General features: G+C 38.1%; 1 protein-coding gene across 1 annotated transcript in view; it reads right to left on the minus strand.

Moving 5' to 3' along the window:
- Window positions 1–871: 871 nt before the first annotated feature.
- LOC140166312 (cryptochrome-1-like) overlaps window positions 872–22,797 on the minus strand; it is a 50,531-nt gene continuing 28,605 nt past the window's right edge. Inside the window, exons 7-13 of the mRNA XM_072189730.1 lie at window positions 22,509–22,609; window positions 21,655–21,813; window positions 20,691–20,858; window positions 8,667–8,807; window positions 4,368–4,525; window positions 2,883–3,082; window positions 872–1,665 (exon numbers count right to left, since the gene is read on the minus strand). Coding sequence (XP_072045831.1) covers window positions 1,523–1,665; window positions 2,883–3,082; window positions 4,368–4,525; window positions 8,667–8,807; window positions 20,691–20,858; window positions 21,655–21,813; window positions 22,509–22,609 — 1,070 coding nt within the window. The 3' untranslated portion in view covers window positions 872–1,522. The remainder of the gene's footprint in view (window positions 1,666–2,882; window positions 3,083–4,367; window positions 4,526–8,666; window positions 8,808–20,690; window positions 20,859–21,654; window positions 21,814–22,508; window positions 22,610–22,797) is intronic.

A 22,797-nucleotide genomic window follows, 5' to 3' on the forward strand; every position in this document is an offset into this window, starting at 1 on the left:
GAACAGCCATTACATTACAACTAATGAACTTGCAAAAACTGGACAGGAAAAACCTATGTGATTGTGGCCCCTGAACATGTTTAAAACAAAACTGCTAAAAGGTTACATAGGAGGTTTTGCTTTAAACATGTTCATGGGCAATGACACAGGAGGTTTTTTCTGCCCAACGATGTTTTGTTGTTACTTGAAGCCTCATTGTTCACACAATCATAGTTCAAAGTAGTGTCTCTAAAAAGGCAAAAAGACCATACCATACCACAATACTTTATACCATAGCATAATTATATAATTTACAATACCAATTACAACAAAAATACAATTAAAAATACAATTTGATTATCTATATTTCATGTGTACACCTGAACAAACAATAATCAAGACATAAATGTGTAGTTCTTACACACCAGCTGCCGTGCGCAAATATATAATATTAATATAATATTTTTCTTGTAGGATGTGAGACTTTGAAGGCAGTTGAATGAAACAAATGGAATATTTCCCACCTAAACATTTATATATTTAATATTTACAATATAAATTTAAATCCAAGACATATTCAACCGAATCAACAATTCTGATTTCCGAACCATTCCACTGCAAATATGTTTACTGAACTCTTACAAAGTACACCATACTGAAGGTAACAATCATAAGGATGATATAGACAGGCCCGTGCGCGGGATTTCATTTGGGGGGTGCTGATTTTGAAAAAGTGTACTTTTTTTCCAAGGGGGGTGATTTTGTGAAAAGTGGACTTTCTTCCCCAAATTTGGACCTTTTTGTCCAAAAAGCGTAAAATTTTTTTTTTGCTCGCTAAGCTCGCAAATTCCGAAATTTTGGGACTTTTTTATACTTTTTTGTCGCACCCCCCCTGCGTGGTACGGGCCTGGATATAGAACGACCTACAGGTGTGATAAATAGGTCGGATAATATATCCAAGATATTTATAATACAATGTGAAAAGCTGCCCTTATATCCAGACCTGTAACTGACCTTAAATGAAAAAAGCTGAAAAACAGCTTGAAATTGGGGGTAAAATAGCTCAAATTGGGCTGAAAACATGTAAATTGAGCAATTTAAAACGCTGCCCTGAGTGCCATGATCACTGCCATCATCTACAAGACTATGATACGCTCCACTGCATGGTATACAACTATTATTGACTTGCACATATGATGAATACCAAATGTAAAACAATTATACCCTGATAGGAAAAGTCTATACCCTCTGAATGTGCTTGAATCGGCTGACACCTGTCCCGTGTTCACAGTGATCAATCTTTGCTTATGTGAACTACACACATATAGTTCAGCATCATTGCATACATGGAAGTCCTCTGTATGAATACACTATAGTTTCAGTTAGCTTGCGTACTGAACGTTGTACCATACCTTTTGTTGATCCCACAGAGGCAAGTCATACTTTCTGCAGCACAGTACAAACACTGAATGAACGTACAAAGTTCACAAACTTGAACAAAGTCAACAACATTTGGAAAAAACTGACACATTTGGGGTCATCACTATAATACTTTAACAGTCACCGTGTGGTATTGTTCGCATTCTTCAAGGTCTTCTTCATCGGTTAGGTCATCATCATCATCTGGAAGCCAGGAAAACTCACGGATCTCACGCTCATCTGATGGAGCACAATAACTCCTCAAAGCTACAGGAAAAACAAGGATTTCATATTTGTGTCTAAGATAGAGTGTACTACTGTGATCATCCCCACAGTTTTCTTGTTGGAAAAAAAAAATCAGAAATGGGTGGTGGGAGATTTTGATTGGATGTAATATGAATCGTAGGTATTTAAAATGGGAAAATCAAAACTGCAAATTACTCTCTAGAGTAAAGTACATACGGTACTTCAACTGTTTTTTGTGAATTTTTTGGTTTATTGATATCAATAGGTGATTTATTTAGGAACTTGTAGGTTGTTGCAAACAGAAAAGCCAATTTACAATATTTTATGGTCCATCTTTTTACACTGAAGGCAATTTACCTAAGTTTCAAAAATTTACCATGGGATTATCATCAAACATTTCCCAAATTTCCGACTATTTCTAAGTTTACGGGGTGGGATTATTATCGGGCTTGGGACTATAGTGGACTAATAATTATGGTAATTCTTGAGGATAAATAAATCACAGGTATACCTGCCGATTAGGCAAAAAGAAGTTTTCATGATCAATTGGACCAATCGGCAACATTGTTAGAATAATTTCACCACACAAAAAAATGGGGTGAATTATTTGCTCCATTCTGATTGGTGATTAAAGTGAAGATATCATGTAATTGACCAATCAGAGGCAATGTTAGTTCGGTGGGTAGTGCTCAGGGGGCTAACAATTCAGATAGTCTTTTTTAAGCTAATTAGATCTATACAAGTTTGGCTACCATCATTTTACAAATAATCAGGAAAAAAATGGTCTATGGACAAACAATTTGACTGGTGAGTGCCAGAAGTGGGTAAGTGCAATTGCTGCCATGTGTTAGATGAGTACAATATACTGTGTATAAATTGCCAAATGTTCATAGGGCAGCTATTTGCACTTACACACTTTTGGCACCAAGCAGTCGGACTGTTTTACTTGGCCTAGTTTTGAGAAACCAGTGCATAATTTTTGGATATTAGATTAAGAGAAAGCCCCACCAGAGCAGTTCTTCTGGGGTACCAAACCTGCCTGGTTATCAAATTAATCAGTAACAAATTTATCTCTGAATTTGACAGGTGCTAATTGATGTTTTAATGTTATAGCACCTAATGTTACAGCACCAAATTCAGAGATAGCCATGTCACTGATTAATTTGATAACCAGGCTGGTGTGGCTCACCCCAGAAGAACTGCTCTGGCGGGGCTTCCTTTTTAAAGCATATACTTACCAACATTTTGTTCTTGTAAGAACTGGGAAATACTTTTCATCTTCTCATTGTTATAGGCAGCTGCCGACTTGTGTTCAACAATGACTTCTGGGTAATCTTTACCCACAATGCACTTGGCCTTTTCCTGTACTTCTCTGGGGGCTTTCCACGGCTCAAACAGGTAACAGTCTGGATATCTAGCAATCTCTGGTACCCATCGTCTAGTCAGATTAAAAAATAAAATTTTAAGCCAACATCAAATTCATCACATTTATGGCTAAATGTGTACAGCATTTGTTCAATACGCTCTTATATTACACAACCAGCTGATAACCCCAGCCAGCAGTGCGTATGCCTACTGCATACGAACTGCTGTTCCAGGATCGCTGTCAATTTATGAATCATAGTAACCTGTTTATTTCTTAGTCACATACCATCTACTCATTATTTGATCACGCGAGAAAAACAAACCGCCCTTCCCGAGTCTTGTTCAAGTAGTAGGTCATTCATATGTAAATGAGGTAAACAAAGGCAGCACCGTCATCTCGGTACATGATTGGACGACTACTCATAAATATTCATGTTTAGCTAGAGACATCTCATTCTTTTCTATTCCTGCACTGACTTGAGTATATAGTCCCACCCCATTTTTAGATGAAAATTGATCAAAATTGGAGGGGGTGGGGATATAATCTAAATTTATTTATTTTATTGTTTTGCCATTTTTTTCCGGATTCAGAGTGGACCCAGAGCTAAATACTATAGGGTCATTCATGGTTACATTTCTATGATATATATGGTGGCTCTTTAGGCCTGTTTTTTTTGCTGTACTTTTCAGCTCATTTTGACTATTTTTTTCCTTCAAATTTCCCCACTGGAAAGTTGTTTTGCCCCATTACCCCTGCCTGAAAAAGTCCTGGCTACGCTCCTCTTTCAGAAAGTTGTTTTGCCCCATTACCCCTGCCTGAAAAAGTCCTGGCTACGCTCCTCTTTCAGAAAGTTGTTTTGCCCCATTACCCCTGCCTGAAAAAGTCCTGGCTACGCTCCTCTTTCAGAAAGTTGTTTTGCCCCATTACCCCTGCCTGAAAAAGTCCTGGCTACGCTCCTCTTTCAGAAAGTTGTTTTGCCCCATTACCCCTGCCTGAAAAAGTCCTGGCTACGCTCCTCTTTCAGTTTTTAAAATGATCTTGTTTTTAAACCTTGCTACAACATACATTGGACTATTCCATTTAAAATCCACACTACCTCTGTGGAAGATTTAGCTAAAGTCTTCCACAAAGGGAGTATCAGTTTTGAATAGAATAGACAATTGGATAACTTCCATTTGAAATACTCACTCCAATTGTGGAAGATATAGGTAAAGCCATAAATACAGGTAGTGTATGGATTTCAAAATGATTAACCCTGACCAGTTACATTGGAAAAACAAACTCGCCCTGTGGAAGATGTTTCCAAAATATTCCACAGGGGTAGTGTGGATTTCAAGTGGAATAGCCCATTACATACCTGACAAATTTTCCCGATGGGTCCATTCTTTGGCCGTATCTGACTGGACAGAAGCAATTGGGACATGATAAGAATTTCTCAAATGCAGAACTTGATATCCACATCCAGTTACCTGCACAAATACTCCAATCAGCATCAAGAAGCCATTCATAAAATACCTGTAGAGGGCCAGGAATACATATTGGAAAAATCAGTTGGCTACTGTTCCAAGTGGATATTTTTCTCGCTACATTTATTTTTGCGCTTTTCACGTTCCAACAAATAACAACACACAAATATGTTCTTTCTGTGTATAATTCAATGTAAGGAAACAAAGAATTGCAAAATTTAACAAGAGCACCACTGGTGCTGTAGCTAATTTGTTATGGGTTATGGTCAGGAATACCATGCGTAGCTATGTATAGCCATGCATAGATATGTATAGCCATGCATAGCTATGTATAGCCATGCATAGCTATGTATAGCCATGCATAGCTATGTATAGCCATGCATAGTAAAGCCATGCATAGTTATGTATAGCCATGCATATCTATGTATAGCCATGCATAGCTATGTATAGCCATGGATAGGTATGTATAGCCATGGATAGCTATGTATAGCCATGGATAGCTATGTATAGCCATGGATAGCTATGTATGGCCATGTATAGCCATATGTAACCATGTCATGGCCATGTATAGCCATGTATAGCTATGTATACAGGGCTGCCAAAAAAAAAAAAAACACATTTCAGTATTCTCAAAATCACCATAGTGCTGTGATCAAGCACAAATCAGCATTTTGAAAATATACTTACGGTTCTCAAGATATTTATTTATTCAAGGCATTTATTTATTTGTACCTTTTGCTTGTCGAGTATCCTTTGATTTTATTTTGTTTAATACAGTTTTGTTTGTATATTTAATGTCTTGGATGCACCATCGGATAGATGAGTGCCACTGATGTAAAAAGCAATTTCCAAATAAAAACTTGAAACTTAAAAACTACAACACTTTCATGGTAAATGGCATGCATAGCTATGTATAGCCATGCATAGTTATGTATAGTCATGCATAGCTATGTATAGCCATGCATAGCTATGTATAGCCATGCATAGCTATGTATAGCCATGCATAGCTATGTATAGCCATGGATAGCTATGTATGGCCATGTATAGCCATGCATAGTTATGTATAGCCATATGTAACCATGTCATAGCCATGTATAGCCATATATATAGCTATGTATAGCCATGTATAACTATGTATACAGGGCTGCCAACTTTGAAAAAACACATTTCAGTATTCTCAAACCTCAAAATCACCATAGTGCTGTGATCAAGCACAAATCAGCATTTTGAAAGTATACTTGCGGTTCTCAAGATATTTATTTATTCAAGGCATTTATTTATTTGTACCTTTTGCTTGTCGAGTATCCTTTGATTTTATGTTGTTTAATACAGTTTTGTTCACAAGTATATTTAATGTCTTGGATGCACCATCGGATAGATGAGTGCCACTGATGTAAAAGCAATTTCCAAATAAAAACTTGAAACTTAAAAACTACAACACTTTCATGGTAAAATGAAATAAATAAATAAATAAAATTTTGCACACACATCTAATTTTCCTGACTTCATATTTCAAACAAGTGCTCCCTTCAATCTTCAGAACAGGGAAAAGCCTCTAGCCTAGTGTTTACCCCAGCACTTCCCTGTTCAGACTTTCTGTTTGTCTGTTTTGTAATGTCAGAGAGGGGTTGTCATGGTCCCATATACTGATATACTAGGCCAGTGCCAGTCAAAAGGACATTTCACCTGTGTCCTTGAGTAAATGTTTACATAACTAATTGGGTCAAGATGTGTGATATAAAGTGTAAATGAGTGAGATGTTTGTTCATAGTCAGGGTTGCCAACCAACAATTTGGTAGCCCAATTAGTTCTGATTTGGGAGAATTTGAGACACTATTTGCTCATGGCTCGTGCACAGAAGTAAGGGCCTATAGACTGCACAAGCCCAATTGGTGCTAAAAGCAACACTGAAAAGCAGACATTGTAGCCGCACTGAAACAGTAAAGTTCAACCATCTCTTTTACAAATTCAAGCACGATCAAGGAGTTTGTACAGTGTTTGTAATATGAAAAGCACCACAAACAGTCTGAATAGGAGACTATTCCATGAAACTAGGTAAAACTTTTTGTAAGAAAATGCTCCAAAAATGATACTTTCCGTCCGAATTTTTTTAGCTAAATAAGTAACAATCATGAACCATCATGCAAAGATCGCCGCCTCAAATTACCAGATCCATTGCTCAAACGATGTAGCAAGAGAAAGAAAAAAACATACAGAAAAATGGATCATGCCTAGAGTTCATTGTGCTAACACAATGAGCTAAAAAAAAGGAAAAAAGAATTAAATTTAAAAAAAACAATTTTACAGTATTTTGACAAGAATCTGACAATCAATTTGTCGCAAAGATTTTCGTCAACATATAATTGCATGAATCAAAGTTGATTCTCATACATTTTGTAGTTTGTACAGAAAATCTATGATAATCCCTTTTAGTCTATATGGAAGAAGTCCTTTAGATCAGACAAATGCATAGAAACAATAAGATATATGACCTGCTACCACGAAATCAGCGTAAAGTCGCGGCGACTTTATACCTATTTCGTTGAGTTGGTAGTTTTTAGATATTCGGTCTGACTAAGTTGATGCTCTTTGTTTGCCGCCACCTGTACAAGCCAGTAGTATTATCCTTCGTGAATGGCCCATTGTGCCCCCATTCACAACGGACATACAGACATGCTTAGTGGCTTTAACAGGTGAGTGAACACCAACACAGTAGCCAGGGTGTTTTGAGTGACTAACACCTTGCGACTTTACGCTGATTTCATGGTAGCAGGTCACATATGTTAAAAAATGTCCCAAAGAGATATCTTAGATCAAGCAAACTTTTCTTAATTTGAATTAGTTTTGCAAAACAAACAATTTGAAACCATTTTTATAAAAATCTGAAATTTTTTATAAAATTTGTGTAATCATTAATTTCAAAATGGCGATATCACCGAATTTATTTTACCCATACGGAGAATACAAATCAAATGTGACCATTGACCTTTTTGTTTATAACTGGAGAACCATATATTAGTAGATTTTTATTTATTGTTGCTTATTAGTACTCTTTTGAAATCGTTATGATTAGAGAAATCTGAGCAACATTGAAATTTGAACCCTGTTGTTTGATATTTGACCTATAGATGTTCCTGGGTCATTTAAAATATTTTTAACATAGTTTATAGTTTTCTACGCACTTGTCTTGACCAACAGACATTGATCATTAATTACAAGTTGATATCAGAGGGTGCAGGATGCCACCTTCTTCCAACATGATAATTTCACGTAAGGGAACCTTTGCAATTAACAGAGATGCAAACAGGTAGAGGGGTCCGGTAGGGGTCCAGGGGGCGAAGCCCCTGGAAGCTCCTGGATTCTAGTGTTTTCAGACTCCTTTTGACACACTAAATGAAGGCAAAAAATGGCCTCCAAGGTAGTCCTTACTTAATCAAAAATTACACAAAAATTCACAACTTATTTTAAAAAAACTGTTTGTGTTTTTAATATGAAAAGTGATCATTTGTATTCATGTCATACTCTATTAATGATTTCAAAATGGATACAAATTCAATGCATTTTGAAATCATTAATAGAGTATGACATGAATACAAATGATCACTTTTCATATTAAAAACACAAACAGTTTTTTTTAAATAAGTCAACCATGAATGATCCTAGCATTCAGCTCTAGGTCCAGGGACACTCCAAAACCGAAAAAATTTAAAAATTAAAAAAAAAAAAAAAAGAAAATCTGAAAATTGGCATCTCTGAATTAAGGTTAGCAACTATTTTAAACTGTTGCGATTTGGTAGTTCACAATATCTCGGGAATGGTAGTGTGCTTTGGCAAAAATTGCATTGATCATTTCATAGCGAGTGTGTAGAAGGATTTAAATATTACAGATATAATTTTGTAGGTCCTGTGGTTCTTGAGTTATGTTGTAAAGAGGGCTGAAACAACAACACTTTTGTAAAATGTACATAACCTATTAACAACAATAAATCAAGCATGTTTTCAAAGTATATGATTTGTAAAATGACTTTTGCAAAACATCAAAGTGTTATTGTTCAATAATACATTGATTTGGAAAACGAAAAATTATTTTTCTGGCTGCTTCAACCAACAATACGTCGTCTACCCTTAAGTGAAGTGTTCATTAAGAACATGTTTACAGTGCCCAAAGTAACAAAACAATTCACACTTACTTGAAGCCCATCTTCCCAGCTAATCCAAAGATCACCTCGAGTTAAGAAGCATGTAACAGCATGTCTGCCGACTTGATGCATCCAGCCTTCGTGTCGTAACTGTCGCATACATGCATCAATCCAGGGGTACCCTGTCTGACCCTAGTGGTTCATGTAAAAGTATTTGAAACAAGAAAAAATAAATAAATAAATAAAATAAACAAATTAGCTACCTTAAAGTTAGCATACATTGCACTGAAAATCAAATAACCTCATTGTACCCAATACAGGGCTCCAGATATTGGGAAAAAGAAAACCTAACTATACACAGGAATTACGCAAATCAACTCCCTAATTAATTAGCATGTTTTGCACCGAAAATCTAATCAGGTTGAGAACCCCTGGCCCTGCTACCGCCTACCAACTTACATCACTATACCCCATACAGGTCTCCTGAATGGGAAAAAGAAATCCTAACCATGAGCAAGATTTATGGAAATCAGCTCCTTAATTAATAAGCATATTTTGCACTGAAAATTTAACCAGGTTGAGAACTCCTTGTCCTGCTACCCCTTACCCAGTTGGGTCATTATACCCAATACGGATCTCCAGATATTGAGAAAAACCTAGCTATATATAAATTATACAAATCAGCTATTATAGCATATTTTTTCCTGAAACAAGTAAAAAATTTTAAAAATACAAAAATAAACAAATCAGCTAATTTGAAAATCAAATCAGGTTGAGAACATCTGGCCATGCTCCCTACCACCTACCAAGTTATGTCACTATACCCCATACAGATCTCCAGATGGAAAAACATAACCAAAATGGAACAAACATACATGTACACCCCCATACACATATTCAATTTAACTTGAAGATTTGAAAATCCACAATTGTTCAAAATCACAATGACTTTGGCTTTTTAAACATAAGGCAAAATTGATCTGCCTTTTGTTGACCTCTCTATTCATTATTTTTCTATTTCTGTAAATATTTTCATTTTATTTGTCCATTAAAGTTGTTTACTCTGTATGCAACTTCCTTCTTTGTCCATCAAGAAGATGACTTCTGTATTCGCTGAAATTTTTGTGGTGATTTTATTTTCACTAATTTCGTGGATTAATATGTGCCCACGAAAATAATAACCCGCGAATATGTTAAAATGAAGAAATTTCTTACGTATTTATATAGAGGCCTTGCATGTGACGTATCATCCCGTAAACATCCCATTTACAGTAATGTGTCTGACCATATTCCCGTGTGTGTGTCTGTCAAATGCCAGTCAACCCGCAAACCGAAATCAATGAAGAAGTCTCCAAAAGCGAGAACTACCTCCAAGGCCAAGATTAAATGGGAGAAAGTTGACATCAACAAGTATGTTACCCTCACCCAACTGCCCATTCTGACTAACATCAGTAGCAAATTTGACTTATCATCTGCCATCAGTATGATAACCAGTGCGTTGTCCTCGGCTTGTATTGAGAGCTATCTCGTTCCCATTAAGAATAAGAAGAGATCACGGAAAGGACTGAATATTTGGAATCCCATGATTGCCCAATGTGCAAAAAATAGCAAACAGAGTCACGCTACTTGAGAGATGCTGGCTCTCCCGCCAACCCAGCCATCCCTGCGGCGTTAGAGAGGAAAACTGCCAAAGCCAAGTTAAGATCGGCTATTCGAAGAACCAGAGCCCAAATGAGAGAAGCAAAGTTGACCGAGATCATGAGTGCCAGATCCGAGAATATAAAGCTCTTCCATCAGCTGATCAGGAAGCAACGGGTAGTCACATCAAGCTCAACTGACAAGCTGTTCATCAACGATGTGGAGCTTGATGGTGATGAAGAGGTCTGTCAGGGCTTTATGCAGCATTTTAAGAACCTTGCAACATCTAAGACCAATACTGCTTATGCCAAAGACTTCAAGGAGGCTTCGGAGCTAAAAGTTGCTCTGTTGGATCAGGCCTATAACTCTGAGCCGAATATGGACGAGTTCGAACCTTTCTCTACTGCTGAAATCAGGAAGCTGATTACCACATTTGGCAACGGTAAGGCTCAAGATGCTGACAACATCACAGCTGAACACTTCAAGTATATGGGCCCTGGTGCCTTACATGACATAACTGAGGTAATCAACTACATGATGAAATCTCACTATGTCCCACCGGCACTTATGCACGGTACTCTTACTCCTATTTTGAAGAAGCGGAAAGACAAAGTAGACCCGAACAACTACCGTGGTATCACTGTAACTTCTGTACTGGGCAAGCTGTTAGAAAAGGCGTGGCTCTCCCGTGCTCAACATGTGATTGATGCCAAACAAAACAGGCTGCAAAGAGGCTTTACCGCAAAGTGCTCGCCTATGAATGCTGCACTCTTGGTGTCAGAGTCAATTACGGAAGCTGTCGAATGCAAGAAACCTCTCTATGTTACGCTTTTGGACGCCGCCAAAGCATTTGATGATGGTCGACCATCCCATTCTTCTTGATGAAATACATCAGATGGGTATCAGAGGCAATCTATGGCTAACCTTCAAGAGCATGTATTGCGAACCAACTACATCAGTCAAATGGAGAGACCAACTAGCTGACCCCTTTCCAGTCAAGCAGGGTGTGCGTCAAGGTGGCGTAACCTCCGCACCCATTTACAAATGCTACACTAACTCCCTTCTTGACTGTATTGAGGAGCATCACAAAGGCCACCGTATTGGATCCATTAATATTCCAGCACCAACATGTGCAGATGATATGGCAGTGCTTTCATCTAATCCTGTCGACTGCCAGATTGCACTGGATCTTGTGGAGCAATACACAAAGGACCACAGATATTCTATCAATGCTACCAAAAGTGCTACAGTTGTTTATAACAGCGACTTCAAGCCACCGTTGTCCATAAACGATGAGGCGATACCTTATCCGGCGCAATCAACCCATCTGGGTATAACCAGAGAATCTTCTAATGTCGTCTGTGTTGGTGATCGGATCCAGACCGCCAGAAGAACCACATATGCTTTGATGGGTGCTGGTTTGCACGGGAAGAATGGCCTCCCTCCAACTGTCTCCTATCACATCTGGGTTACGTATGTCATCCCTAGAATGCTGTTTGGAATTGAAATAACATCATACAAGAAGGCTGATATCGATAAGCTGGAGATCTTCCAGCGGAAGATATTAAGACAGTTGCAATTTCTACCGAGTCACCGAGTCCAGGTAATGCAGCCGTCTATGGTCTTCTGGGGGCCAAACCTATTACCGCTGTGGTTGAGCAATCTATTCTAGTGCAGGCTGGAAACATCCTACGCAGCGAGTCAACAATCGAAAGGGACCTCGCTTGTAGGCAGCTGGCTGTTAAAAAGCTCAACAGCAAGAGCTGGTTTATGAAAGCACGACAACTGCTAATCAAGTATGATCTCATATCAATCACGATCTGATTGACGACCCCCGACTCAAACAAATGGAAGAGGAGAGTCTCCAACGCTGTGAAAGCTTTCTGGGAAAGGGAGCTGATGTTTGAAGCCCTGGACAAATCGTCTCTTCGATTTCTGTGCACATCTAATTTCAGAATTGGTACATCCCATCCTGTTTGGAGTACTCTGACTGATGATCCACGTGATGTTGAAAGAGCAGCGGTCAAGGCTAGAATCCTCACTGGTACCTATCTACTACAAGGCAACAGGGCTAGATTTAATCAATTTGAGGTGGACCCCACATGTCCCATCTGCAGATCTGAGCCTGAGGACAGACTGCATTTTATCCCACGTTGCTGCAAGTTGGCGGTAAATCGACATTATCATCTGTCAACCCTCAAGAATCTGCTTGGGAGATACTACAGTGGACATGTGGTTCAGAAGATCTTTGACTGCCAGGACACTCTTCTCCAGGTGATCCTAGATTGTACACACTCTTCACTTGTGGAGCTGGGTGTTAAACCCACCCTCAGGAGTATTTTGCGAGGAGGTGGAACCAGTCACCAGGCTTATGTGTTACAGTCTGCATGTTATGAGGAGTTCACTAGCAATAGCAACTGCACCTGTGAGCGACACATAATTTCTCTTCCTGCATTTCCCTGTTCATATACACTGTATTTCTACAGGCACATTTAGTACTGGCACAAAAAGGTTCTTACATACTTCCCCTATATTGTGGCACTTACACCTATATTTTTTATGCATGCAATGAACTCATACTTTTTTCTTATGTACGTGTAGATTGTGTTTGTCTGCTTAGTGAGAGAATTCGCATATGTGTTGAACTCATACTGCTGTGTTATTATGCAAGCTTTAACCTTTTGATGAGATTCTGCGTTTGCAATGAACTCATACTTTTTAATAAGCAAGTTTTTCTTCTGTCTCCAATGAACTTCTATATGTGGTGGTGGGTCATGATTGGATGTTATATGTTTGATGTGAACTACTGATGCATCTCATCAGCTAAAACTACACCAATTGGTGGTGCGTCTGAATGAAAAGGCGGAATAATCCTCAACTGAACTGAACTGAACTGAACTATGGCGGACTACTCAAATGCATTCAACAAAAGCATGATTGCAATCTACCGTGACAGTTCGTCTCGCTCATATAACCCTGCACTACGATCGAATAGGTTGATGACAACATTTGATTGAATGGACTGCACTCCGCCATAACTACGGTGAAGGACACCGATTCAAATCCTTTGTTTGGAGCCAATCGATAAAAGAATGCAAGGCCTCTATAAGTTGCCAACAACCGCTAATTTAACACCTCCCAAAATTGTTAGTGATACTTGAAACTGCTAAAAACATCTGTACGCGAAAATATTGGCGTATACAGTATTACCAGGCTCATGCATGCCATTTATAACCATTAATATTTGCAATATGCACCTGTATTTAGCTTATAGGTTATTTTTGAGATATTCATTCAAGCCCACACAGTCAATATCTATTCTCACCACCCACATCGTTATCTGCATAACAAACTGTTGTATCTTAAAATGCTGCCTTGTGTGATTTTTATCATCATTTTTTATTTCATATTGTGATTTTCTATTTCAGCATGCTTCTTTCTTTTATGAATGGACAATATTGGACATGAGATTGTAATATTGTGATAACACTCAAAATGATTATATAAAGTTAATTTCACAAAATTTCACAAATTTCACAAAAATTGATCAATAATAAAAAAAATCACACAAGGCAGCCTTTTGAGATATGACAATATGTGAAGCAGATGACGGCATGTGTTTCATTTTCAATGCTGACTTTAAATACATTATTGAGATGGTTTAATTTTCTAGGGTAAAATATAAAATTAGAAAACATATTGCCCACAATGATTTTATCTATGATAGTTTAAGTAACAAACAGGGAAGCGTTCACCTTAAAATAGCAGAGCTGCCAACATTTGAATCTTGAAAAAAGGGAGATTTCCTGTTGCAATCAGGGAGATTTGTCAAAATGTGTACATCTTAATGGGCGAAACAATTTCCTTTTCAGGGAGATGACCAAAAATTAAGGGTTCTGAAGGGTTAAAAGTAGGGAGTCTCCTGCGAAAAGAGGGAGAGTTGGCAGCTCTGAAATAGCCATAAACAGGATGTCATTAAGGCGGGTCGGAAGGGAGCATGACCTAGAAGTGTTTGCACTCTGTCAAATAAGGAGACAAATAAAGCTGACACACAAGAGGAATGGGTATAAAGAAGATCCAAGGCTTGATATAAGGTGTTATCATTTCCATACAATGTGCATGGTTTTTCTTGGGATGGGGAAAATGCTTTGAGAGAACATTGGTCTTAACTCAAGAACCGCAAGACCTATGTAAATAGAAATGCAATTATCGGTTTCCTTGACTAGTTTCCCATAAGATCAATGTTAACATGGCTGTGTACTCAAGACTTTGTTTCTTTCGCAAAATTGAGCTTTCTGATATTTATGTACTTTGTTATGTTTTTTATAAACTCCAACTGCGCTATTTTATGGATTTTATTTCACTATTTCATTCGTGTTTGCAATTTTAAAAGAGAGAAAATCTTTGTTGTATCAGCGGGGTACACGCGCGCAACAACGCATCGCGCTGCGTAGTTGCGCAAGTTGTTAATGCACAGATACGCTACTCATACGCGACTCTTATCTGCATGCGTGGCGCATCCTTTGGAAACACTAATTTCAAGTGGTCAAATAGCTCCGTTTTAGCTGATAAAATGTGGCTTTTTTCAAGTTCTTTCCCCCAATTTAAATATCAAGTTATGAATGGATTGAAGTTGTCAAGGGGCTGTGGATTTACCCAATGTTCACGTAATGTGATGTAGAAAAACGAGAACTGTCGCATTCTCCTGTGAGCTTCGATGAAAGTGCAAAATGTGACCACTTTAAACTTCAACGGCCATTATTTCAATGTTCATTTTCTCTGTAAAATGACGATTTAGGTACACGATAACTCAATAAATACAGCATCTTTAGGTAAGCAATTATGCTCATTGTAACAAGCACGATCGACTTAAGAAACCGTTTTCTCATTTTTTTATATTTTGGTATATTTCCGATTTTAGGCATCATTTTGTGCAAATAGACGTTTGTGAATTTTAAAAAGTTCATTTATATGCCTTATATGGTCAATATCTCAAGAAATAGAGCCAATATCAAAAAAATAAAAAAACTGTTTTTGGAATGAAGCCTCAAGATTAAGAAAAAAATAAAACAAAAATTTTTGGAAAGTGTTTTTTTGTTATGATGTACCAAAACAAAATCACAAAATTTTTGTAATTTTCTTCAAAATTGTTGTTTTTACACCAAATCTGTATTTATATTCAGATTCCTTGATGTCTTGCCGTCAACAAAATGTATACTTTTATACGTCTTGTGTGAATAATTACATAGTTATGGCACTTTTACTACATGCATGTCTGAGAGTACACAGCCACCTTAAGAAGTACTTGTACACTGCAGCTTTTAGTTAAATGGCTGAAACTGGAGAAATACTGTAAAACCAGTAATTTTCGCGTGACATTTATTTTCGCGCTTTTCGCGCAACACAGAGCATACGCGAATTTAATATCACGCGAAAATAAAACGGCAAACATTGGTTTTACACTGTGGCTATTTTTAGCCACGCAAGTCGGTCAGGACATGGTCAGGAAAGCCCCTTTCCCCGCGGCATTGACCTCCGACCTTGCACTGCTTAAAACAAAAGGTGAAACCCGTTTACCAGCACATGTTTGCTAGCGGCACGATCGGATGATATCATTCATGTTTTCAGAGTAAACAACGAAGTAGTACTAATATTATTGGTGAAAATGTCACTTCATCGGTACTTTAAACCCTTAAGTCAAACTGATGGTTTGCAGCAGTGCTTACCAAAGCCTGACGACAAGAAGTTGTCAGAATCAGGAATTGACAATGCGATGATAAATGCCGCAAATGAAGAGATTTTGAAAGCTCATCGCGAGGATCAGCCCGGTACATCTGGATCAAACAACAAAAAGCGCAAGCGACGTGAATACACCCATTATACCTCTGAAACACGGGCAAAAATAGGAAAGTATGCCGCGGAGTGTGGAGTCAATGCAGCCGCCAGGAAATTTACGAAGGAGTTAGAAAAACCAGTCAATGAAAGCAGTGTCAGATGGATGAAAAATGCATACTTAAAAGCGGTCAAATCCAAACCAGAGGAAGTAACACATCTACCTAAACAAGCACAAGGACGGCCACTTTTGCTTACTAAAGAGGCAGATCAACAGGTACAGCGATTTATACGTGCTATTCGCGAGTCTGGAGGTGTTGTGTCGACTAGGGTTGTTATTGCTACAGCAAAAGGCCTGTTCAAGAAGTCTAACCCACCAATATTAGCAGAATACGGAGGTCCACTGAAACTTGAGAAACCATGGGCTCGTAGCATTCTACAACGCATGAACTTCGTAAAAAGAAAGGGAACAAAATCTGCTAAACAACTGCCACAAGAGTTTGAGATAATCAAAGGCAAATTCCATCGCCGTGTAGGACGTCGTGTTCGGAAATATCAAATACCGGATGAGTTAATCATCAACTGGGACCAAACGGGGGTAGAAGTTATCCCCAGTGGACACTGGACACTGAATCAACGCGGTGACAAACAGATAGACGTGAAGGGTATTGATGATAAACGTCAGTACACAGCGCTCTTGGCTTGTACGATGTCTGGGGAAATGCTTCCTCCCCAAATCATCTACCAAGGTACAACTGATAGATGTCACCCTAATGTCACATTTCCTGAGGACTGGGACGTTACACATACTGCTTCACATTGGAGTAACTCTGAAAGCATGCTACAATATCTTGATAATATAATTTTCCCATATGTGAAGCGTACCCAGGAGCGGTTAAACACAACAGCAAAACCACTCCTGATATTTGATGTCTTCCGCGCTCATCGAACGGATGATGTCCGCAAGAAGATTGAGGAGTCGGGTGCATTGTCTGTTTATGTCCCCGCCAAATGCACTGATCAGTTGCAGCCACTCGACGCGACGGTTAACGGGAAGTACAAGGACTTGATGCGCGGTCAATTTCAAGAGTGGTATTCCCAGATAATTACCAATGGACTTGAGGAAGGCAAGGAAGTGGAAGAGATCGCCAAGACCGTGGATCTACGCACTAGCAACATCAAACCTGTGCACGCTCTGTGGCTCATCCGAGTTCAGGATGTTATTAAGCATGAAACCGATATCATTGTACAGGGTTTCACCAAAACTGGCATTGCAAAAGCAGCATGGGATGCTAGAAAGGAGCCTGTTCCAGCATTGGATGATAGCGATGCTGAGGGCGGTGAATGGGAGTAAACAAATCAACAAATATCAAACTTGTAAATATGTAAATATGTTTGCATGAACGTAGCGATAGAAGTAGCAGCACGGAACACTGTACGAACTGAGAACTTTTTTACTCGGATTTATGCATGGATTTATATTTTGTATTGGAATGTACTCTTGTTTGGATTTATACTGCATGGAATTTTAATTTGTTTTGGAATGTTTGGATATTAGTAGCAGACTACTGCATGAACGGCATTGGTGAGTACAATTTTATCATTTCTTTCATTAATTAATCTTTACATGTTTACCAATCACAGTGAAGCTTGTCCCCCACTATACACTACTTCACACGTGCGCTGCATGCAGCATGCTGCATGCTGCGACACGTTGCACGGCCATTGTCTTTTTTAGTGGAGTGAAATGTTCACATCCATGGTTTGTTTGCATGCATATTGAACAGTGTTGTACAACAAATATTTCTCGTGCGCGAAAACAACAACCCGCGAATATGTGGCTGGAGTGTCATGGCGCGAAAATTTACTCGCGCGAAAATTACCAGTTTTACAGTATGCCTCATGCCATCCCACTAGCCTTAGGCCTAAAAAACAATTGTTTGATTGGCGTAACATGGAAAAAAAAATTAGGGTAGGTCGGTCAGTAATTTTTTTTTTTTACACACATTTTAAGCTGAAAATTATGACTTTTTCAATTTTTTTTTTTATTTTAGTCTAGGGTAGGGCCTATTTTTAGGGTCGGTCAGGTTACGCCAATCAAACAATTTTTTTTAGGCCTTATTTTGAATTTTAAAAAAAGGCACTATCAGTATTCGCAGTGTTCTAAATCGGTAAGTAAAATAAACCTTTGGCATTTTGCCGGGTAATTTTCGGTAAAATACCGTAATTTACCATCAAATTCAGTTTAATAAAAGACACCAAAGGAAAAGATATTTTTGCAATATGCCTTAAAACATGATGCATGGTTAGAAAATTGAAAGGTTTCTTTCAGAAAATTCTATTTTACTTGGAATACATTTATATTAAATGAGATTGAATGCTATTCGCTACTAGGTTTCAAAAACACAATGCATGGTTATTAGAAAATCAGAAGGTTTCCTTCAGACAATGCTGTTTTACTTGGAATACATATTATACTGAATGAGATTTATTGCTACTATGAGTATTCCGGATATCTTAATATAGTACCTTTTGTTTTGATCAAAATTAATAGTTTCAGGAAATGTAGTAGTACATGTAGTACATTTGTCATTACAACCAGAGGGTTTAAGCGCATTTTACATTTAAAGGGCATATGTGACACGATCTGGTCCATGAGGGCCAAAGGCGGCAAATTTGAAATTGAGATAAAGGCAAAAATATGGAGTAAAAAACAATAAAATACATAACAAAATCCACATCACAAAACCTAATATCTTTAGAACCAAATATGCTAGACCTTGGATGTTTTCGGTATATGATAGCCTATTGTTACTTATACAAGATAATCATAGTAACTCAATTTTCAAAAATGCCTCCTTTGGCCCCTGTGGACCAGATTGTGTCACATATATATATCGCTGAACAAGTTCAACTCCATTGAAAGAAAATACATTACAAGTTGACACTTGTTGCAATTTTTTTATTTATATTTTTCCTGAAAAACGAGACAAATTGTGTTGGTAAAATTCTGGCTCATATGGCCCTTTTCAGCATTCAAAACAAAATATTAATTTCAATGCAACACAATGATGACATCATTATATGAACAAAAATGGTTGTATCCCGGCCCGTTTACAGAATGTTCTAACTGGGACAGGGAAAAGGATGGTAACGATGGGGATAGTTTCAGACAAAAGGACCGAGTGGTAAGACCGTCATCACTTCCAACATCTTTTAAAACAGGAAAGGGGGGAATTAGCTGGTAGAATTGACCTTTTCAGTAAATCCCATAAGCCTTTCTTAACAAAAATGTTGTTTGCCAAATTAAGGTTTGAAATGAAATTTACAAACAGAAAAAGTAATAAAAAACCATTAAAATTATAAACTAAAATCTATAAACAATTTTTTTTTAAAGGGCCGACCCTGATTGTGGCCAATTTTGGGTCAGTCAGTGGAGTGCAAGCAAACATTTTTTTTGGCCTAATGTTGATGTTCAAACAGCAGCTATTAGTATATTTTATGTGCTCCTGATGTCAAGTACAATGTATGCAGATTCTAGGAAAAGGGAACTCTCAATAGCTGCCTTTTGCCAATGGATGTTTCTATGTATAAAGGATAGAATAAGAGATTCATATAGACAGGAATTTAATTAAGGACCTCATACCTTCCTCTAAAATTCTACAGATAAGGCTATATGACATAATGTTGTCCTAATCAATTAATTTGTTAGTCATAAATTCCTTCCAATAAGTAGAGACTTCAGGGTTGTAGCTAGAGAATTTTTAGTGCCGGGTGGTATTTGAGGAATTTATCATGAAATTGACAATTTTATTGAAAATTGCCTAAATTTGGCCAAATTCTATGTGATTTTGCCATTTTTGACACTTGAGTGCTGGGTGCTAGAGCTTAAATTGTGCATCTAAATCCGAGTGCCAGGCTGAGCCGCCTGCCACTGCCCGTCGTAGCTACATCCCTGACAGACATATAGTGCTCTCAGTGCACATTGCACATGCATAAACCCGCAAGCCTCAGCACACTTTACAGGAATTTGTTGACAAATGTGGCCCAAGGTACACCCAGTCTTCAAATTTTTTTGTTTTTATCTGTGCACTTTTATTGAACTCTATTTTGAAAGTTGTGGTGCAATTTCATCTAACACAGCGCAATTTGAAGTACAATCTCAGACAATCAGCACAAATAGTCTGAACAATGTGGCATCACAATTTTGCACCACACTTTTTTAAGTTGTAGTGCAACAGGCAAGTTTTGGGGTGCAAACTGCACTGCCATAGGGCTTATTTCGAACGCTGGGTACAACATATTGACCATCCAGCAACAAACAGGGACTTGCAGCTAAGAAGCCCACATTGCAGCCAGGATCAGCTGCCCGAGTTCTTGTAAGGATACCAGAGGCGAAGAGCACATAGTTCCTTGCCAACAGGGAATTTCAAGTATGCTAAATTATTTCACTAGAACACACAGGGACTGGCTGCAGACCTGTGCAAACAAGGATGGTGCATGTTTGCAACTACGTCCACAGTTTGAATGTAAAAGTCATGAATGTCCTAAGTTGTAGGAAAACATGCCCACATGCACACACACACTTTAATTAATGTTGCTCACCATTTTCCAACTTTTTAGCATCACAGGATCTTCTTTCCAAGCGATCTGCAGGCAGATTGGATTGTCTTTCATTTTACTGAAGTTGATATTGTTCACTGACATGGTATAGAAGAACTCTCTCCATATCAGTTGTACACTAACGCTAGCCTCATTGATACCCTTGTCAAGCTGTAAAGAATTGAAGATACAAGAATTATGCTGATTTCATACTTTCCAGCCGCTTGCTGCTTTGCCACTCTGACAATGATTTTGCTTCACTGTGCAGTCACACCAAAACAAAAACGCTAGCGGTGACCAACGGCAAGACGATATATCAATCACTCCACCACTTTGCCAAAGCGGCAGCATCGCTAGGAGTTCAATTCAAGTCAACTCGGGAGTGGTGCCGCTCTGACGTATGAGGACATGATACGATTTTTGGCGATGCTGAGCGGCAAAATTAGCTTTCATAGCAAGCAGCAGAAAGTATGAAACCAGTATTATTAAAGCATGCTTTATCAAAACATGTTCAGTCTACTCTGACGTCTCCATTCAAAGTTACTCATTGCTTTAATTGGGTCATAAGGTAATGAGTCGGGCGTGCATTTTCAGGTTTTTTGGTAACATTTTGAGATGTAATTTTCATAAACCTGGTTTAGAGATGGGCTAAATTTTCAAAATTTTCTCTAAAAATCTGGGAAAATTACAGATTATTCATTTCTTTTTAGCAAATTTGCTAAAAAAAATCCCAAAATTGGGCAAATTTATCATGATTTTGAACATAACTTATCAAAAATTAGTATATTTTTGGGTCTCCTTTTCGTCAAATTTGGTATATTTTTGGGGTATGTTTTTGGAATCTCAGTCGCACAAGCGCAAATTTCTACCCTATATATAACGAAGCACCCTCCCCCCCCGGTAGTGAGCCAATGTTAGATCGAGAATTGACATTACTATCCAAAATTAAGCTTACCGATTAACTTACCAATTTATCATTCTTGAATTTGTTGAAAGCGTCTGTAACCCTCCAGTAAAAAAGTCTGACAGATACACAACCAAATCTTAGATACGGGCTGAGACTCATCGGTGCATCCACCAGGTTTGGAGTGTACTGATTAGGTAAACAAGTCCCTTCTTTGAAAGCCTGTAAATAAAAAACAAAAAACACCAACAATAGGTTTGGTATATTAACATGAAAATATGAATGCGGGGGATTCTGGAATATGCTACAGGGTTATTACCTTACTTCTTCAAAAAATGTTCTTGCTCATTTCAGGCTGAAATAATCATCTGTTAAAAAATACCAGAAAACCGGAATAAACTGGAAATCCAAGGGAAAAAAACCGGAAAACTGACATTCCCAGATTAATGGAGATGATAGTACTATATATAAAGAGTTAAAAAATTATCTGCACAATGGCTATATATATATTAGAACATGCATGCATAACAACTATGTTGATGAAGTTCAAAACTTACTCTTAGTCTTGTTTCCAACCTGTCTGTTTCACTAACAAAGGAGCCCTGGACCATCTGAGATGGAATCTAGCTGCAACTTTGGGTCAGGTCAGGTTTTGTCCAACTGACAGTTTTAAGTTTGACCTGCATTTCTGGTCAGCTGGACTTGGCGAGAGATCTAAATTGAAAGAACAAGACCTATCTAGCACCGGTCAAGCACCGCCACCCAGTCAGAACCGGTGTTTAACCGTGTACTCAAGCAACAGAAACCGGGCCCAAAGGAGGTCGATCGGCGATTGGGTCTTGAATCCGTCCCTTACTTAAATTATCAGAGTGTCTGTATGAACACTACTTTTTTTGTCTAGCTACATTTTGTATTACCTTAATTTCATGTTCCATTCTGCCTTCAAGGAGTTCCAAACCAATTAGTTCACCTCCTCTCCAGATGTTCTTCTTCTGAAGCTCAGTCTCTATTGCAGGACCTATCAATAGTAAATGAATATATACTACTATGAGAGGTTCTGGTTAAAACTGTGGGCCCAAGGTAAGATCAATAGTTTCACTGAGCTCATATTTTTAACCAGAACATCAAATAAAGGCAGTATATATTTGTTTTCTATACTTTGTGTACAAATTCTCTGTTCTCGAAACAATACAATATAAACTTTTG

Source organism: Amphiura filiformis, chromosome 12 (assembly GCF_039555335.1).
Source record: "Amphiura filiformis chromosome 12, Afil_fr2py, whole genome shotgun sequence".
Classification (NCBI taxonomy): domain Eukaryota; kingdom Metazoa; phylum Echinodermata; class Ophiuroidea; order Amphilepidida; family Amphiuridae; genus Amphiura; species Amphiura filiformis.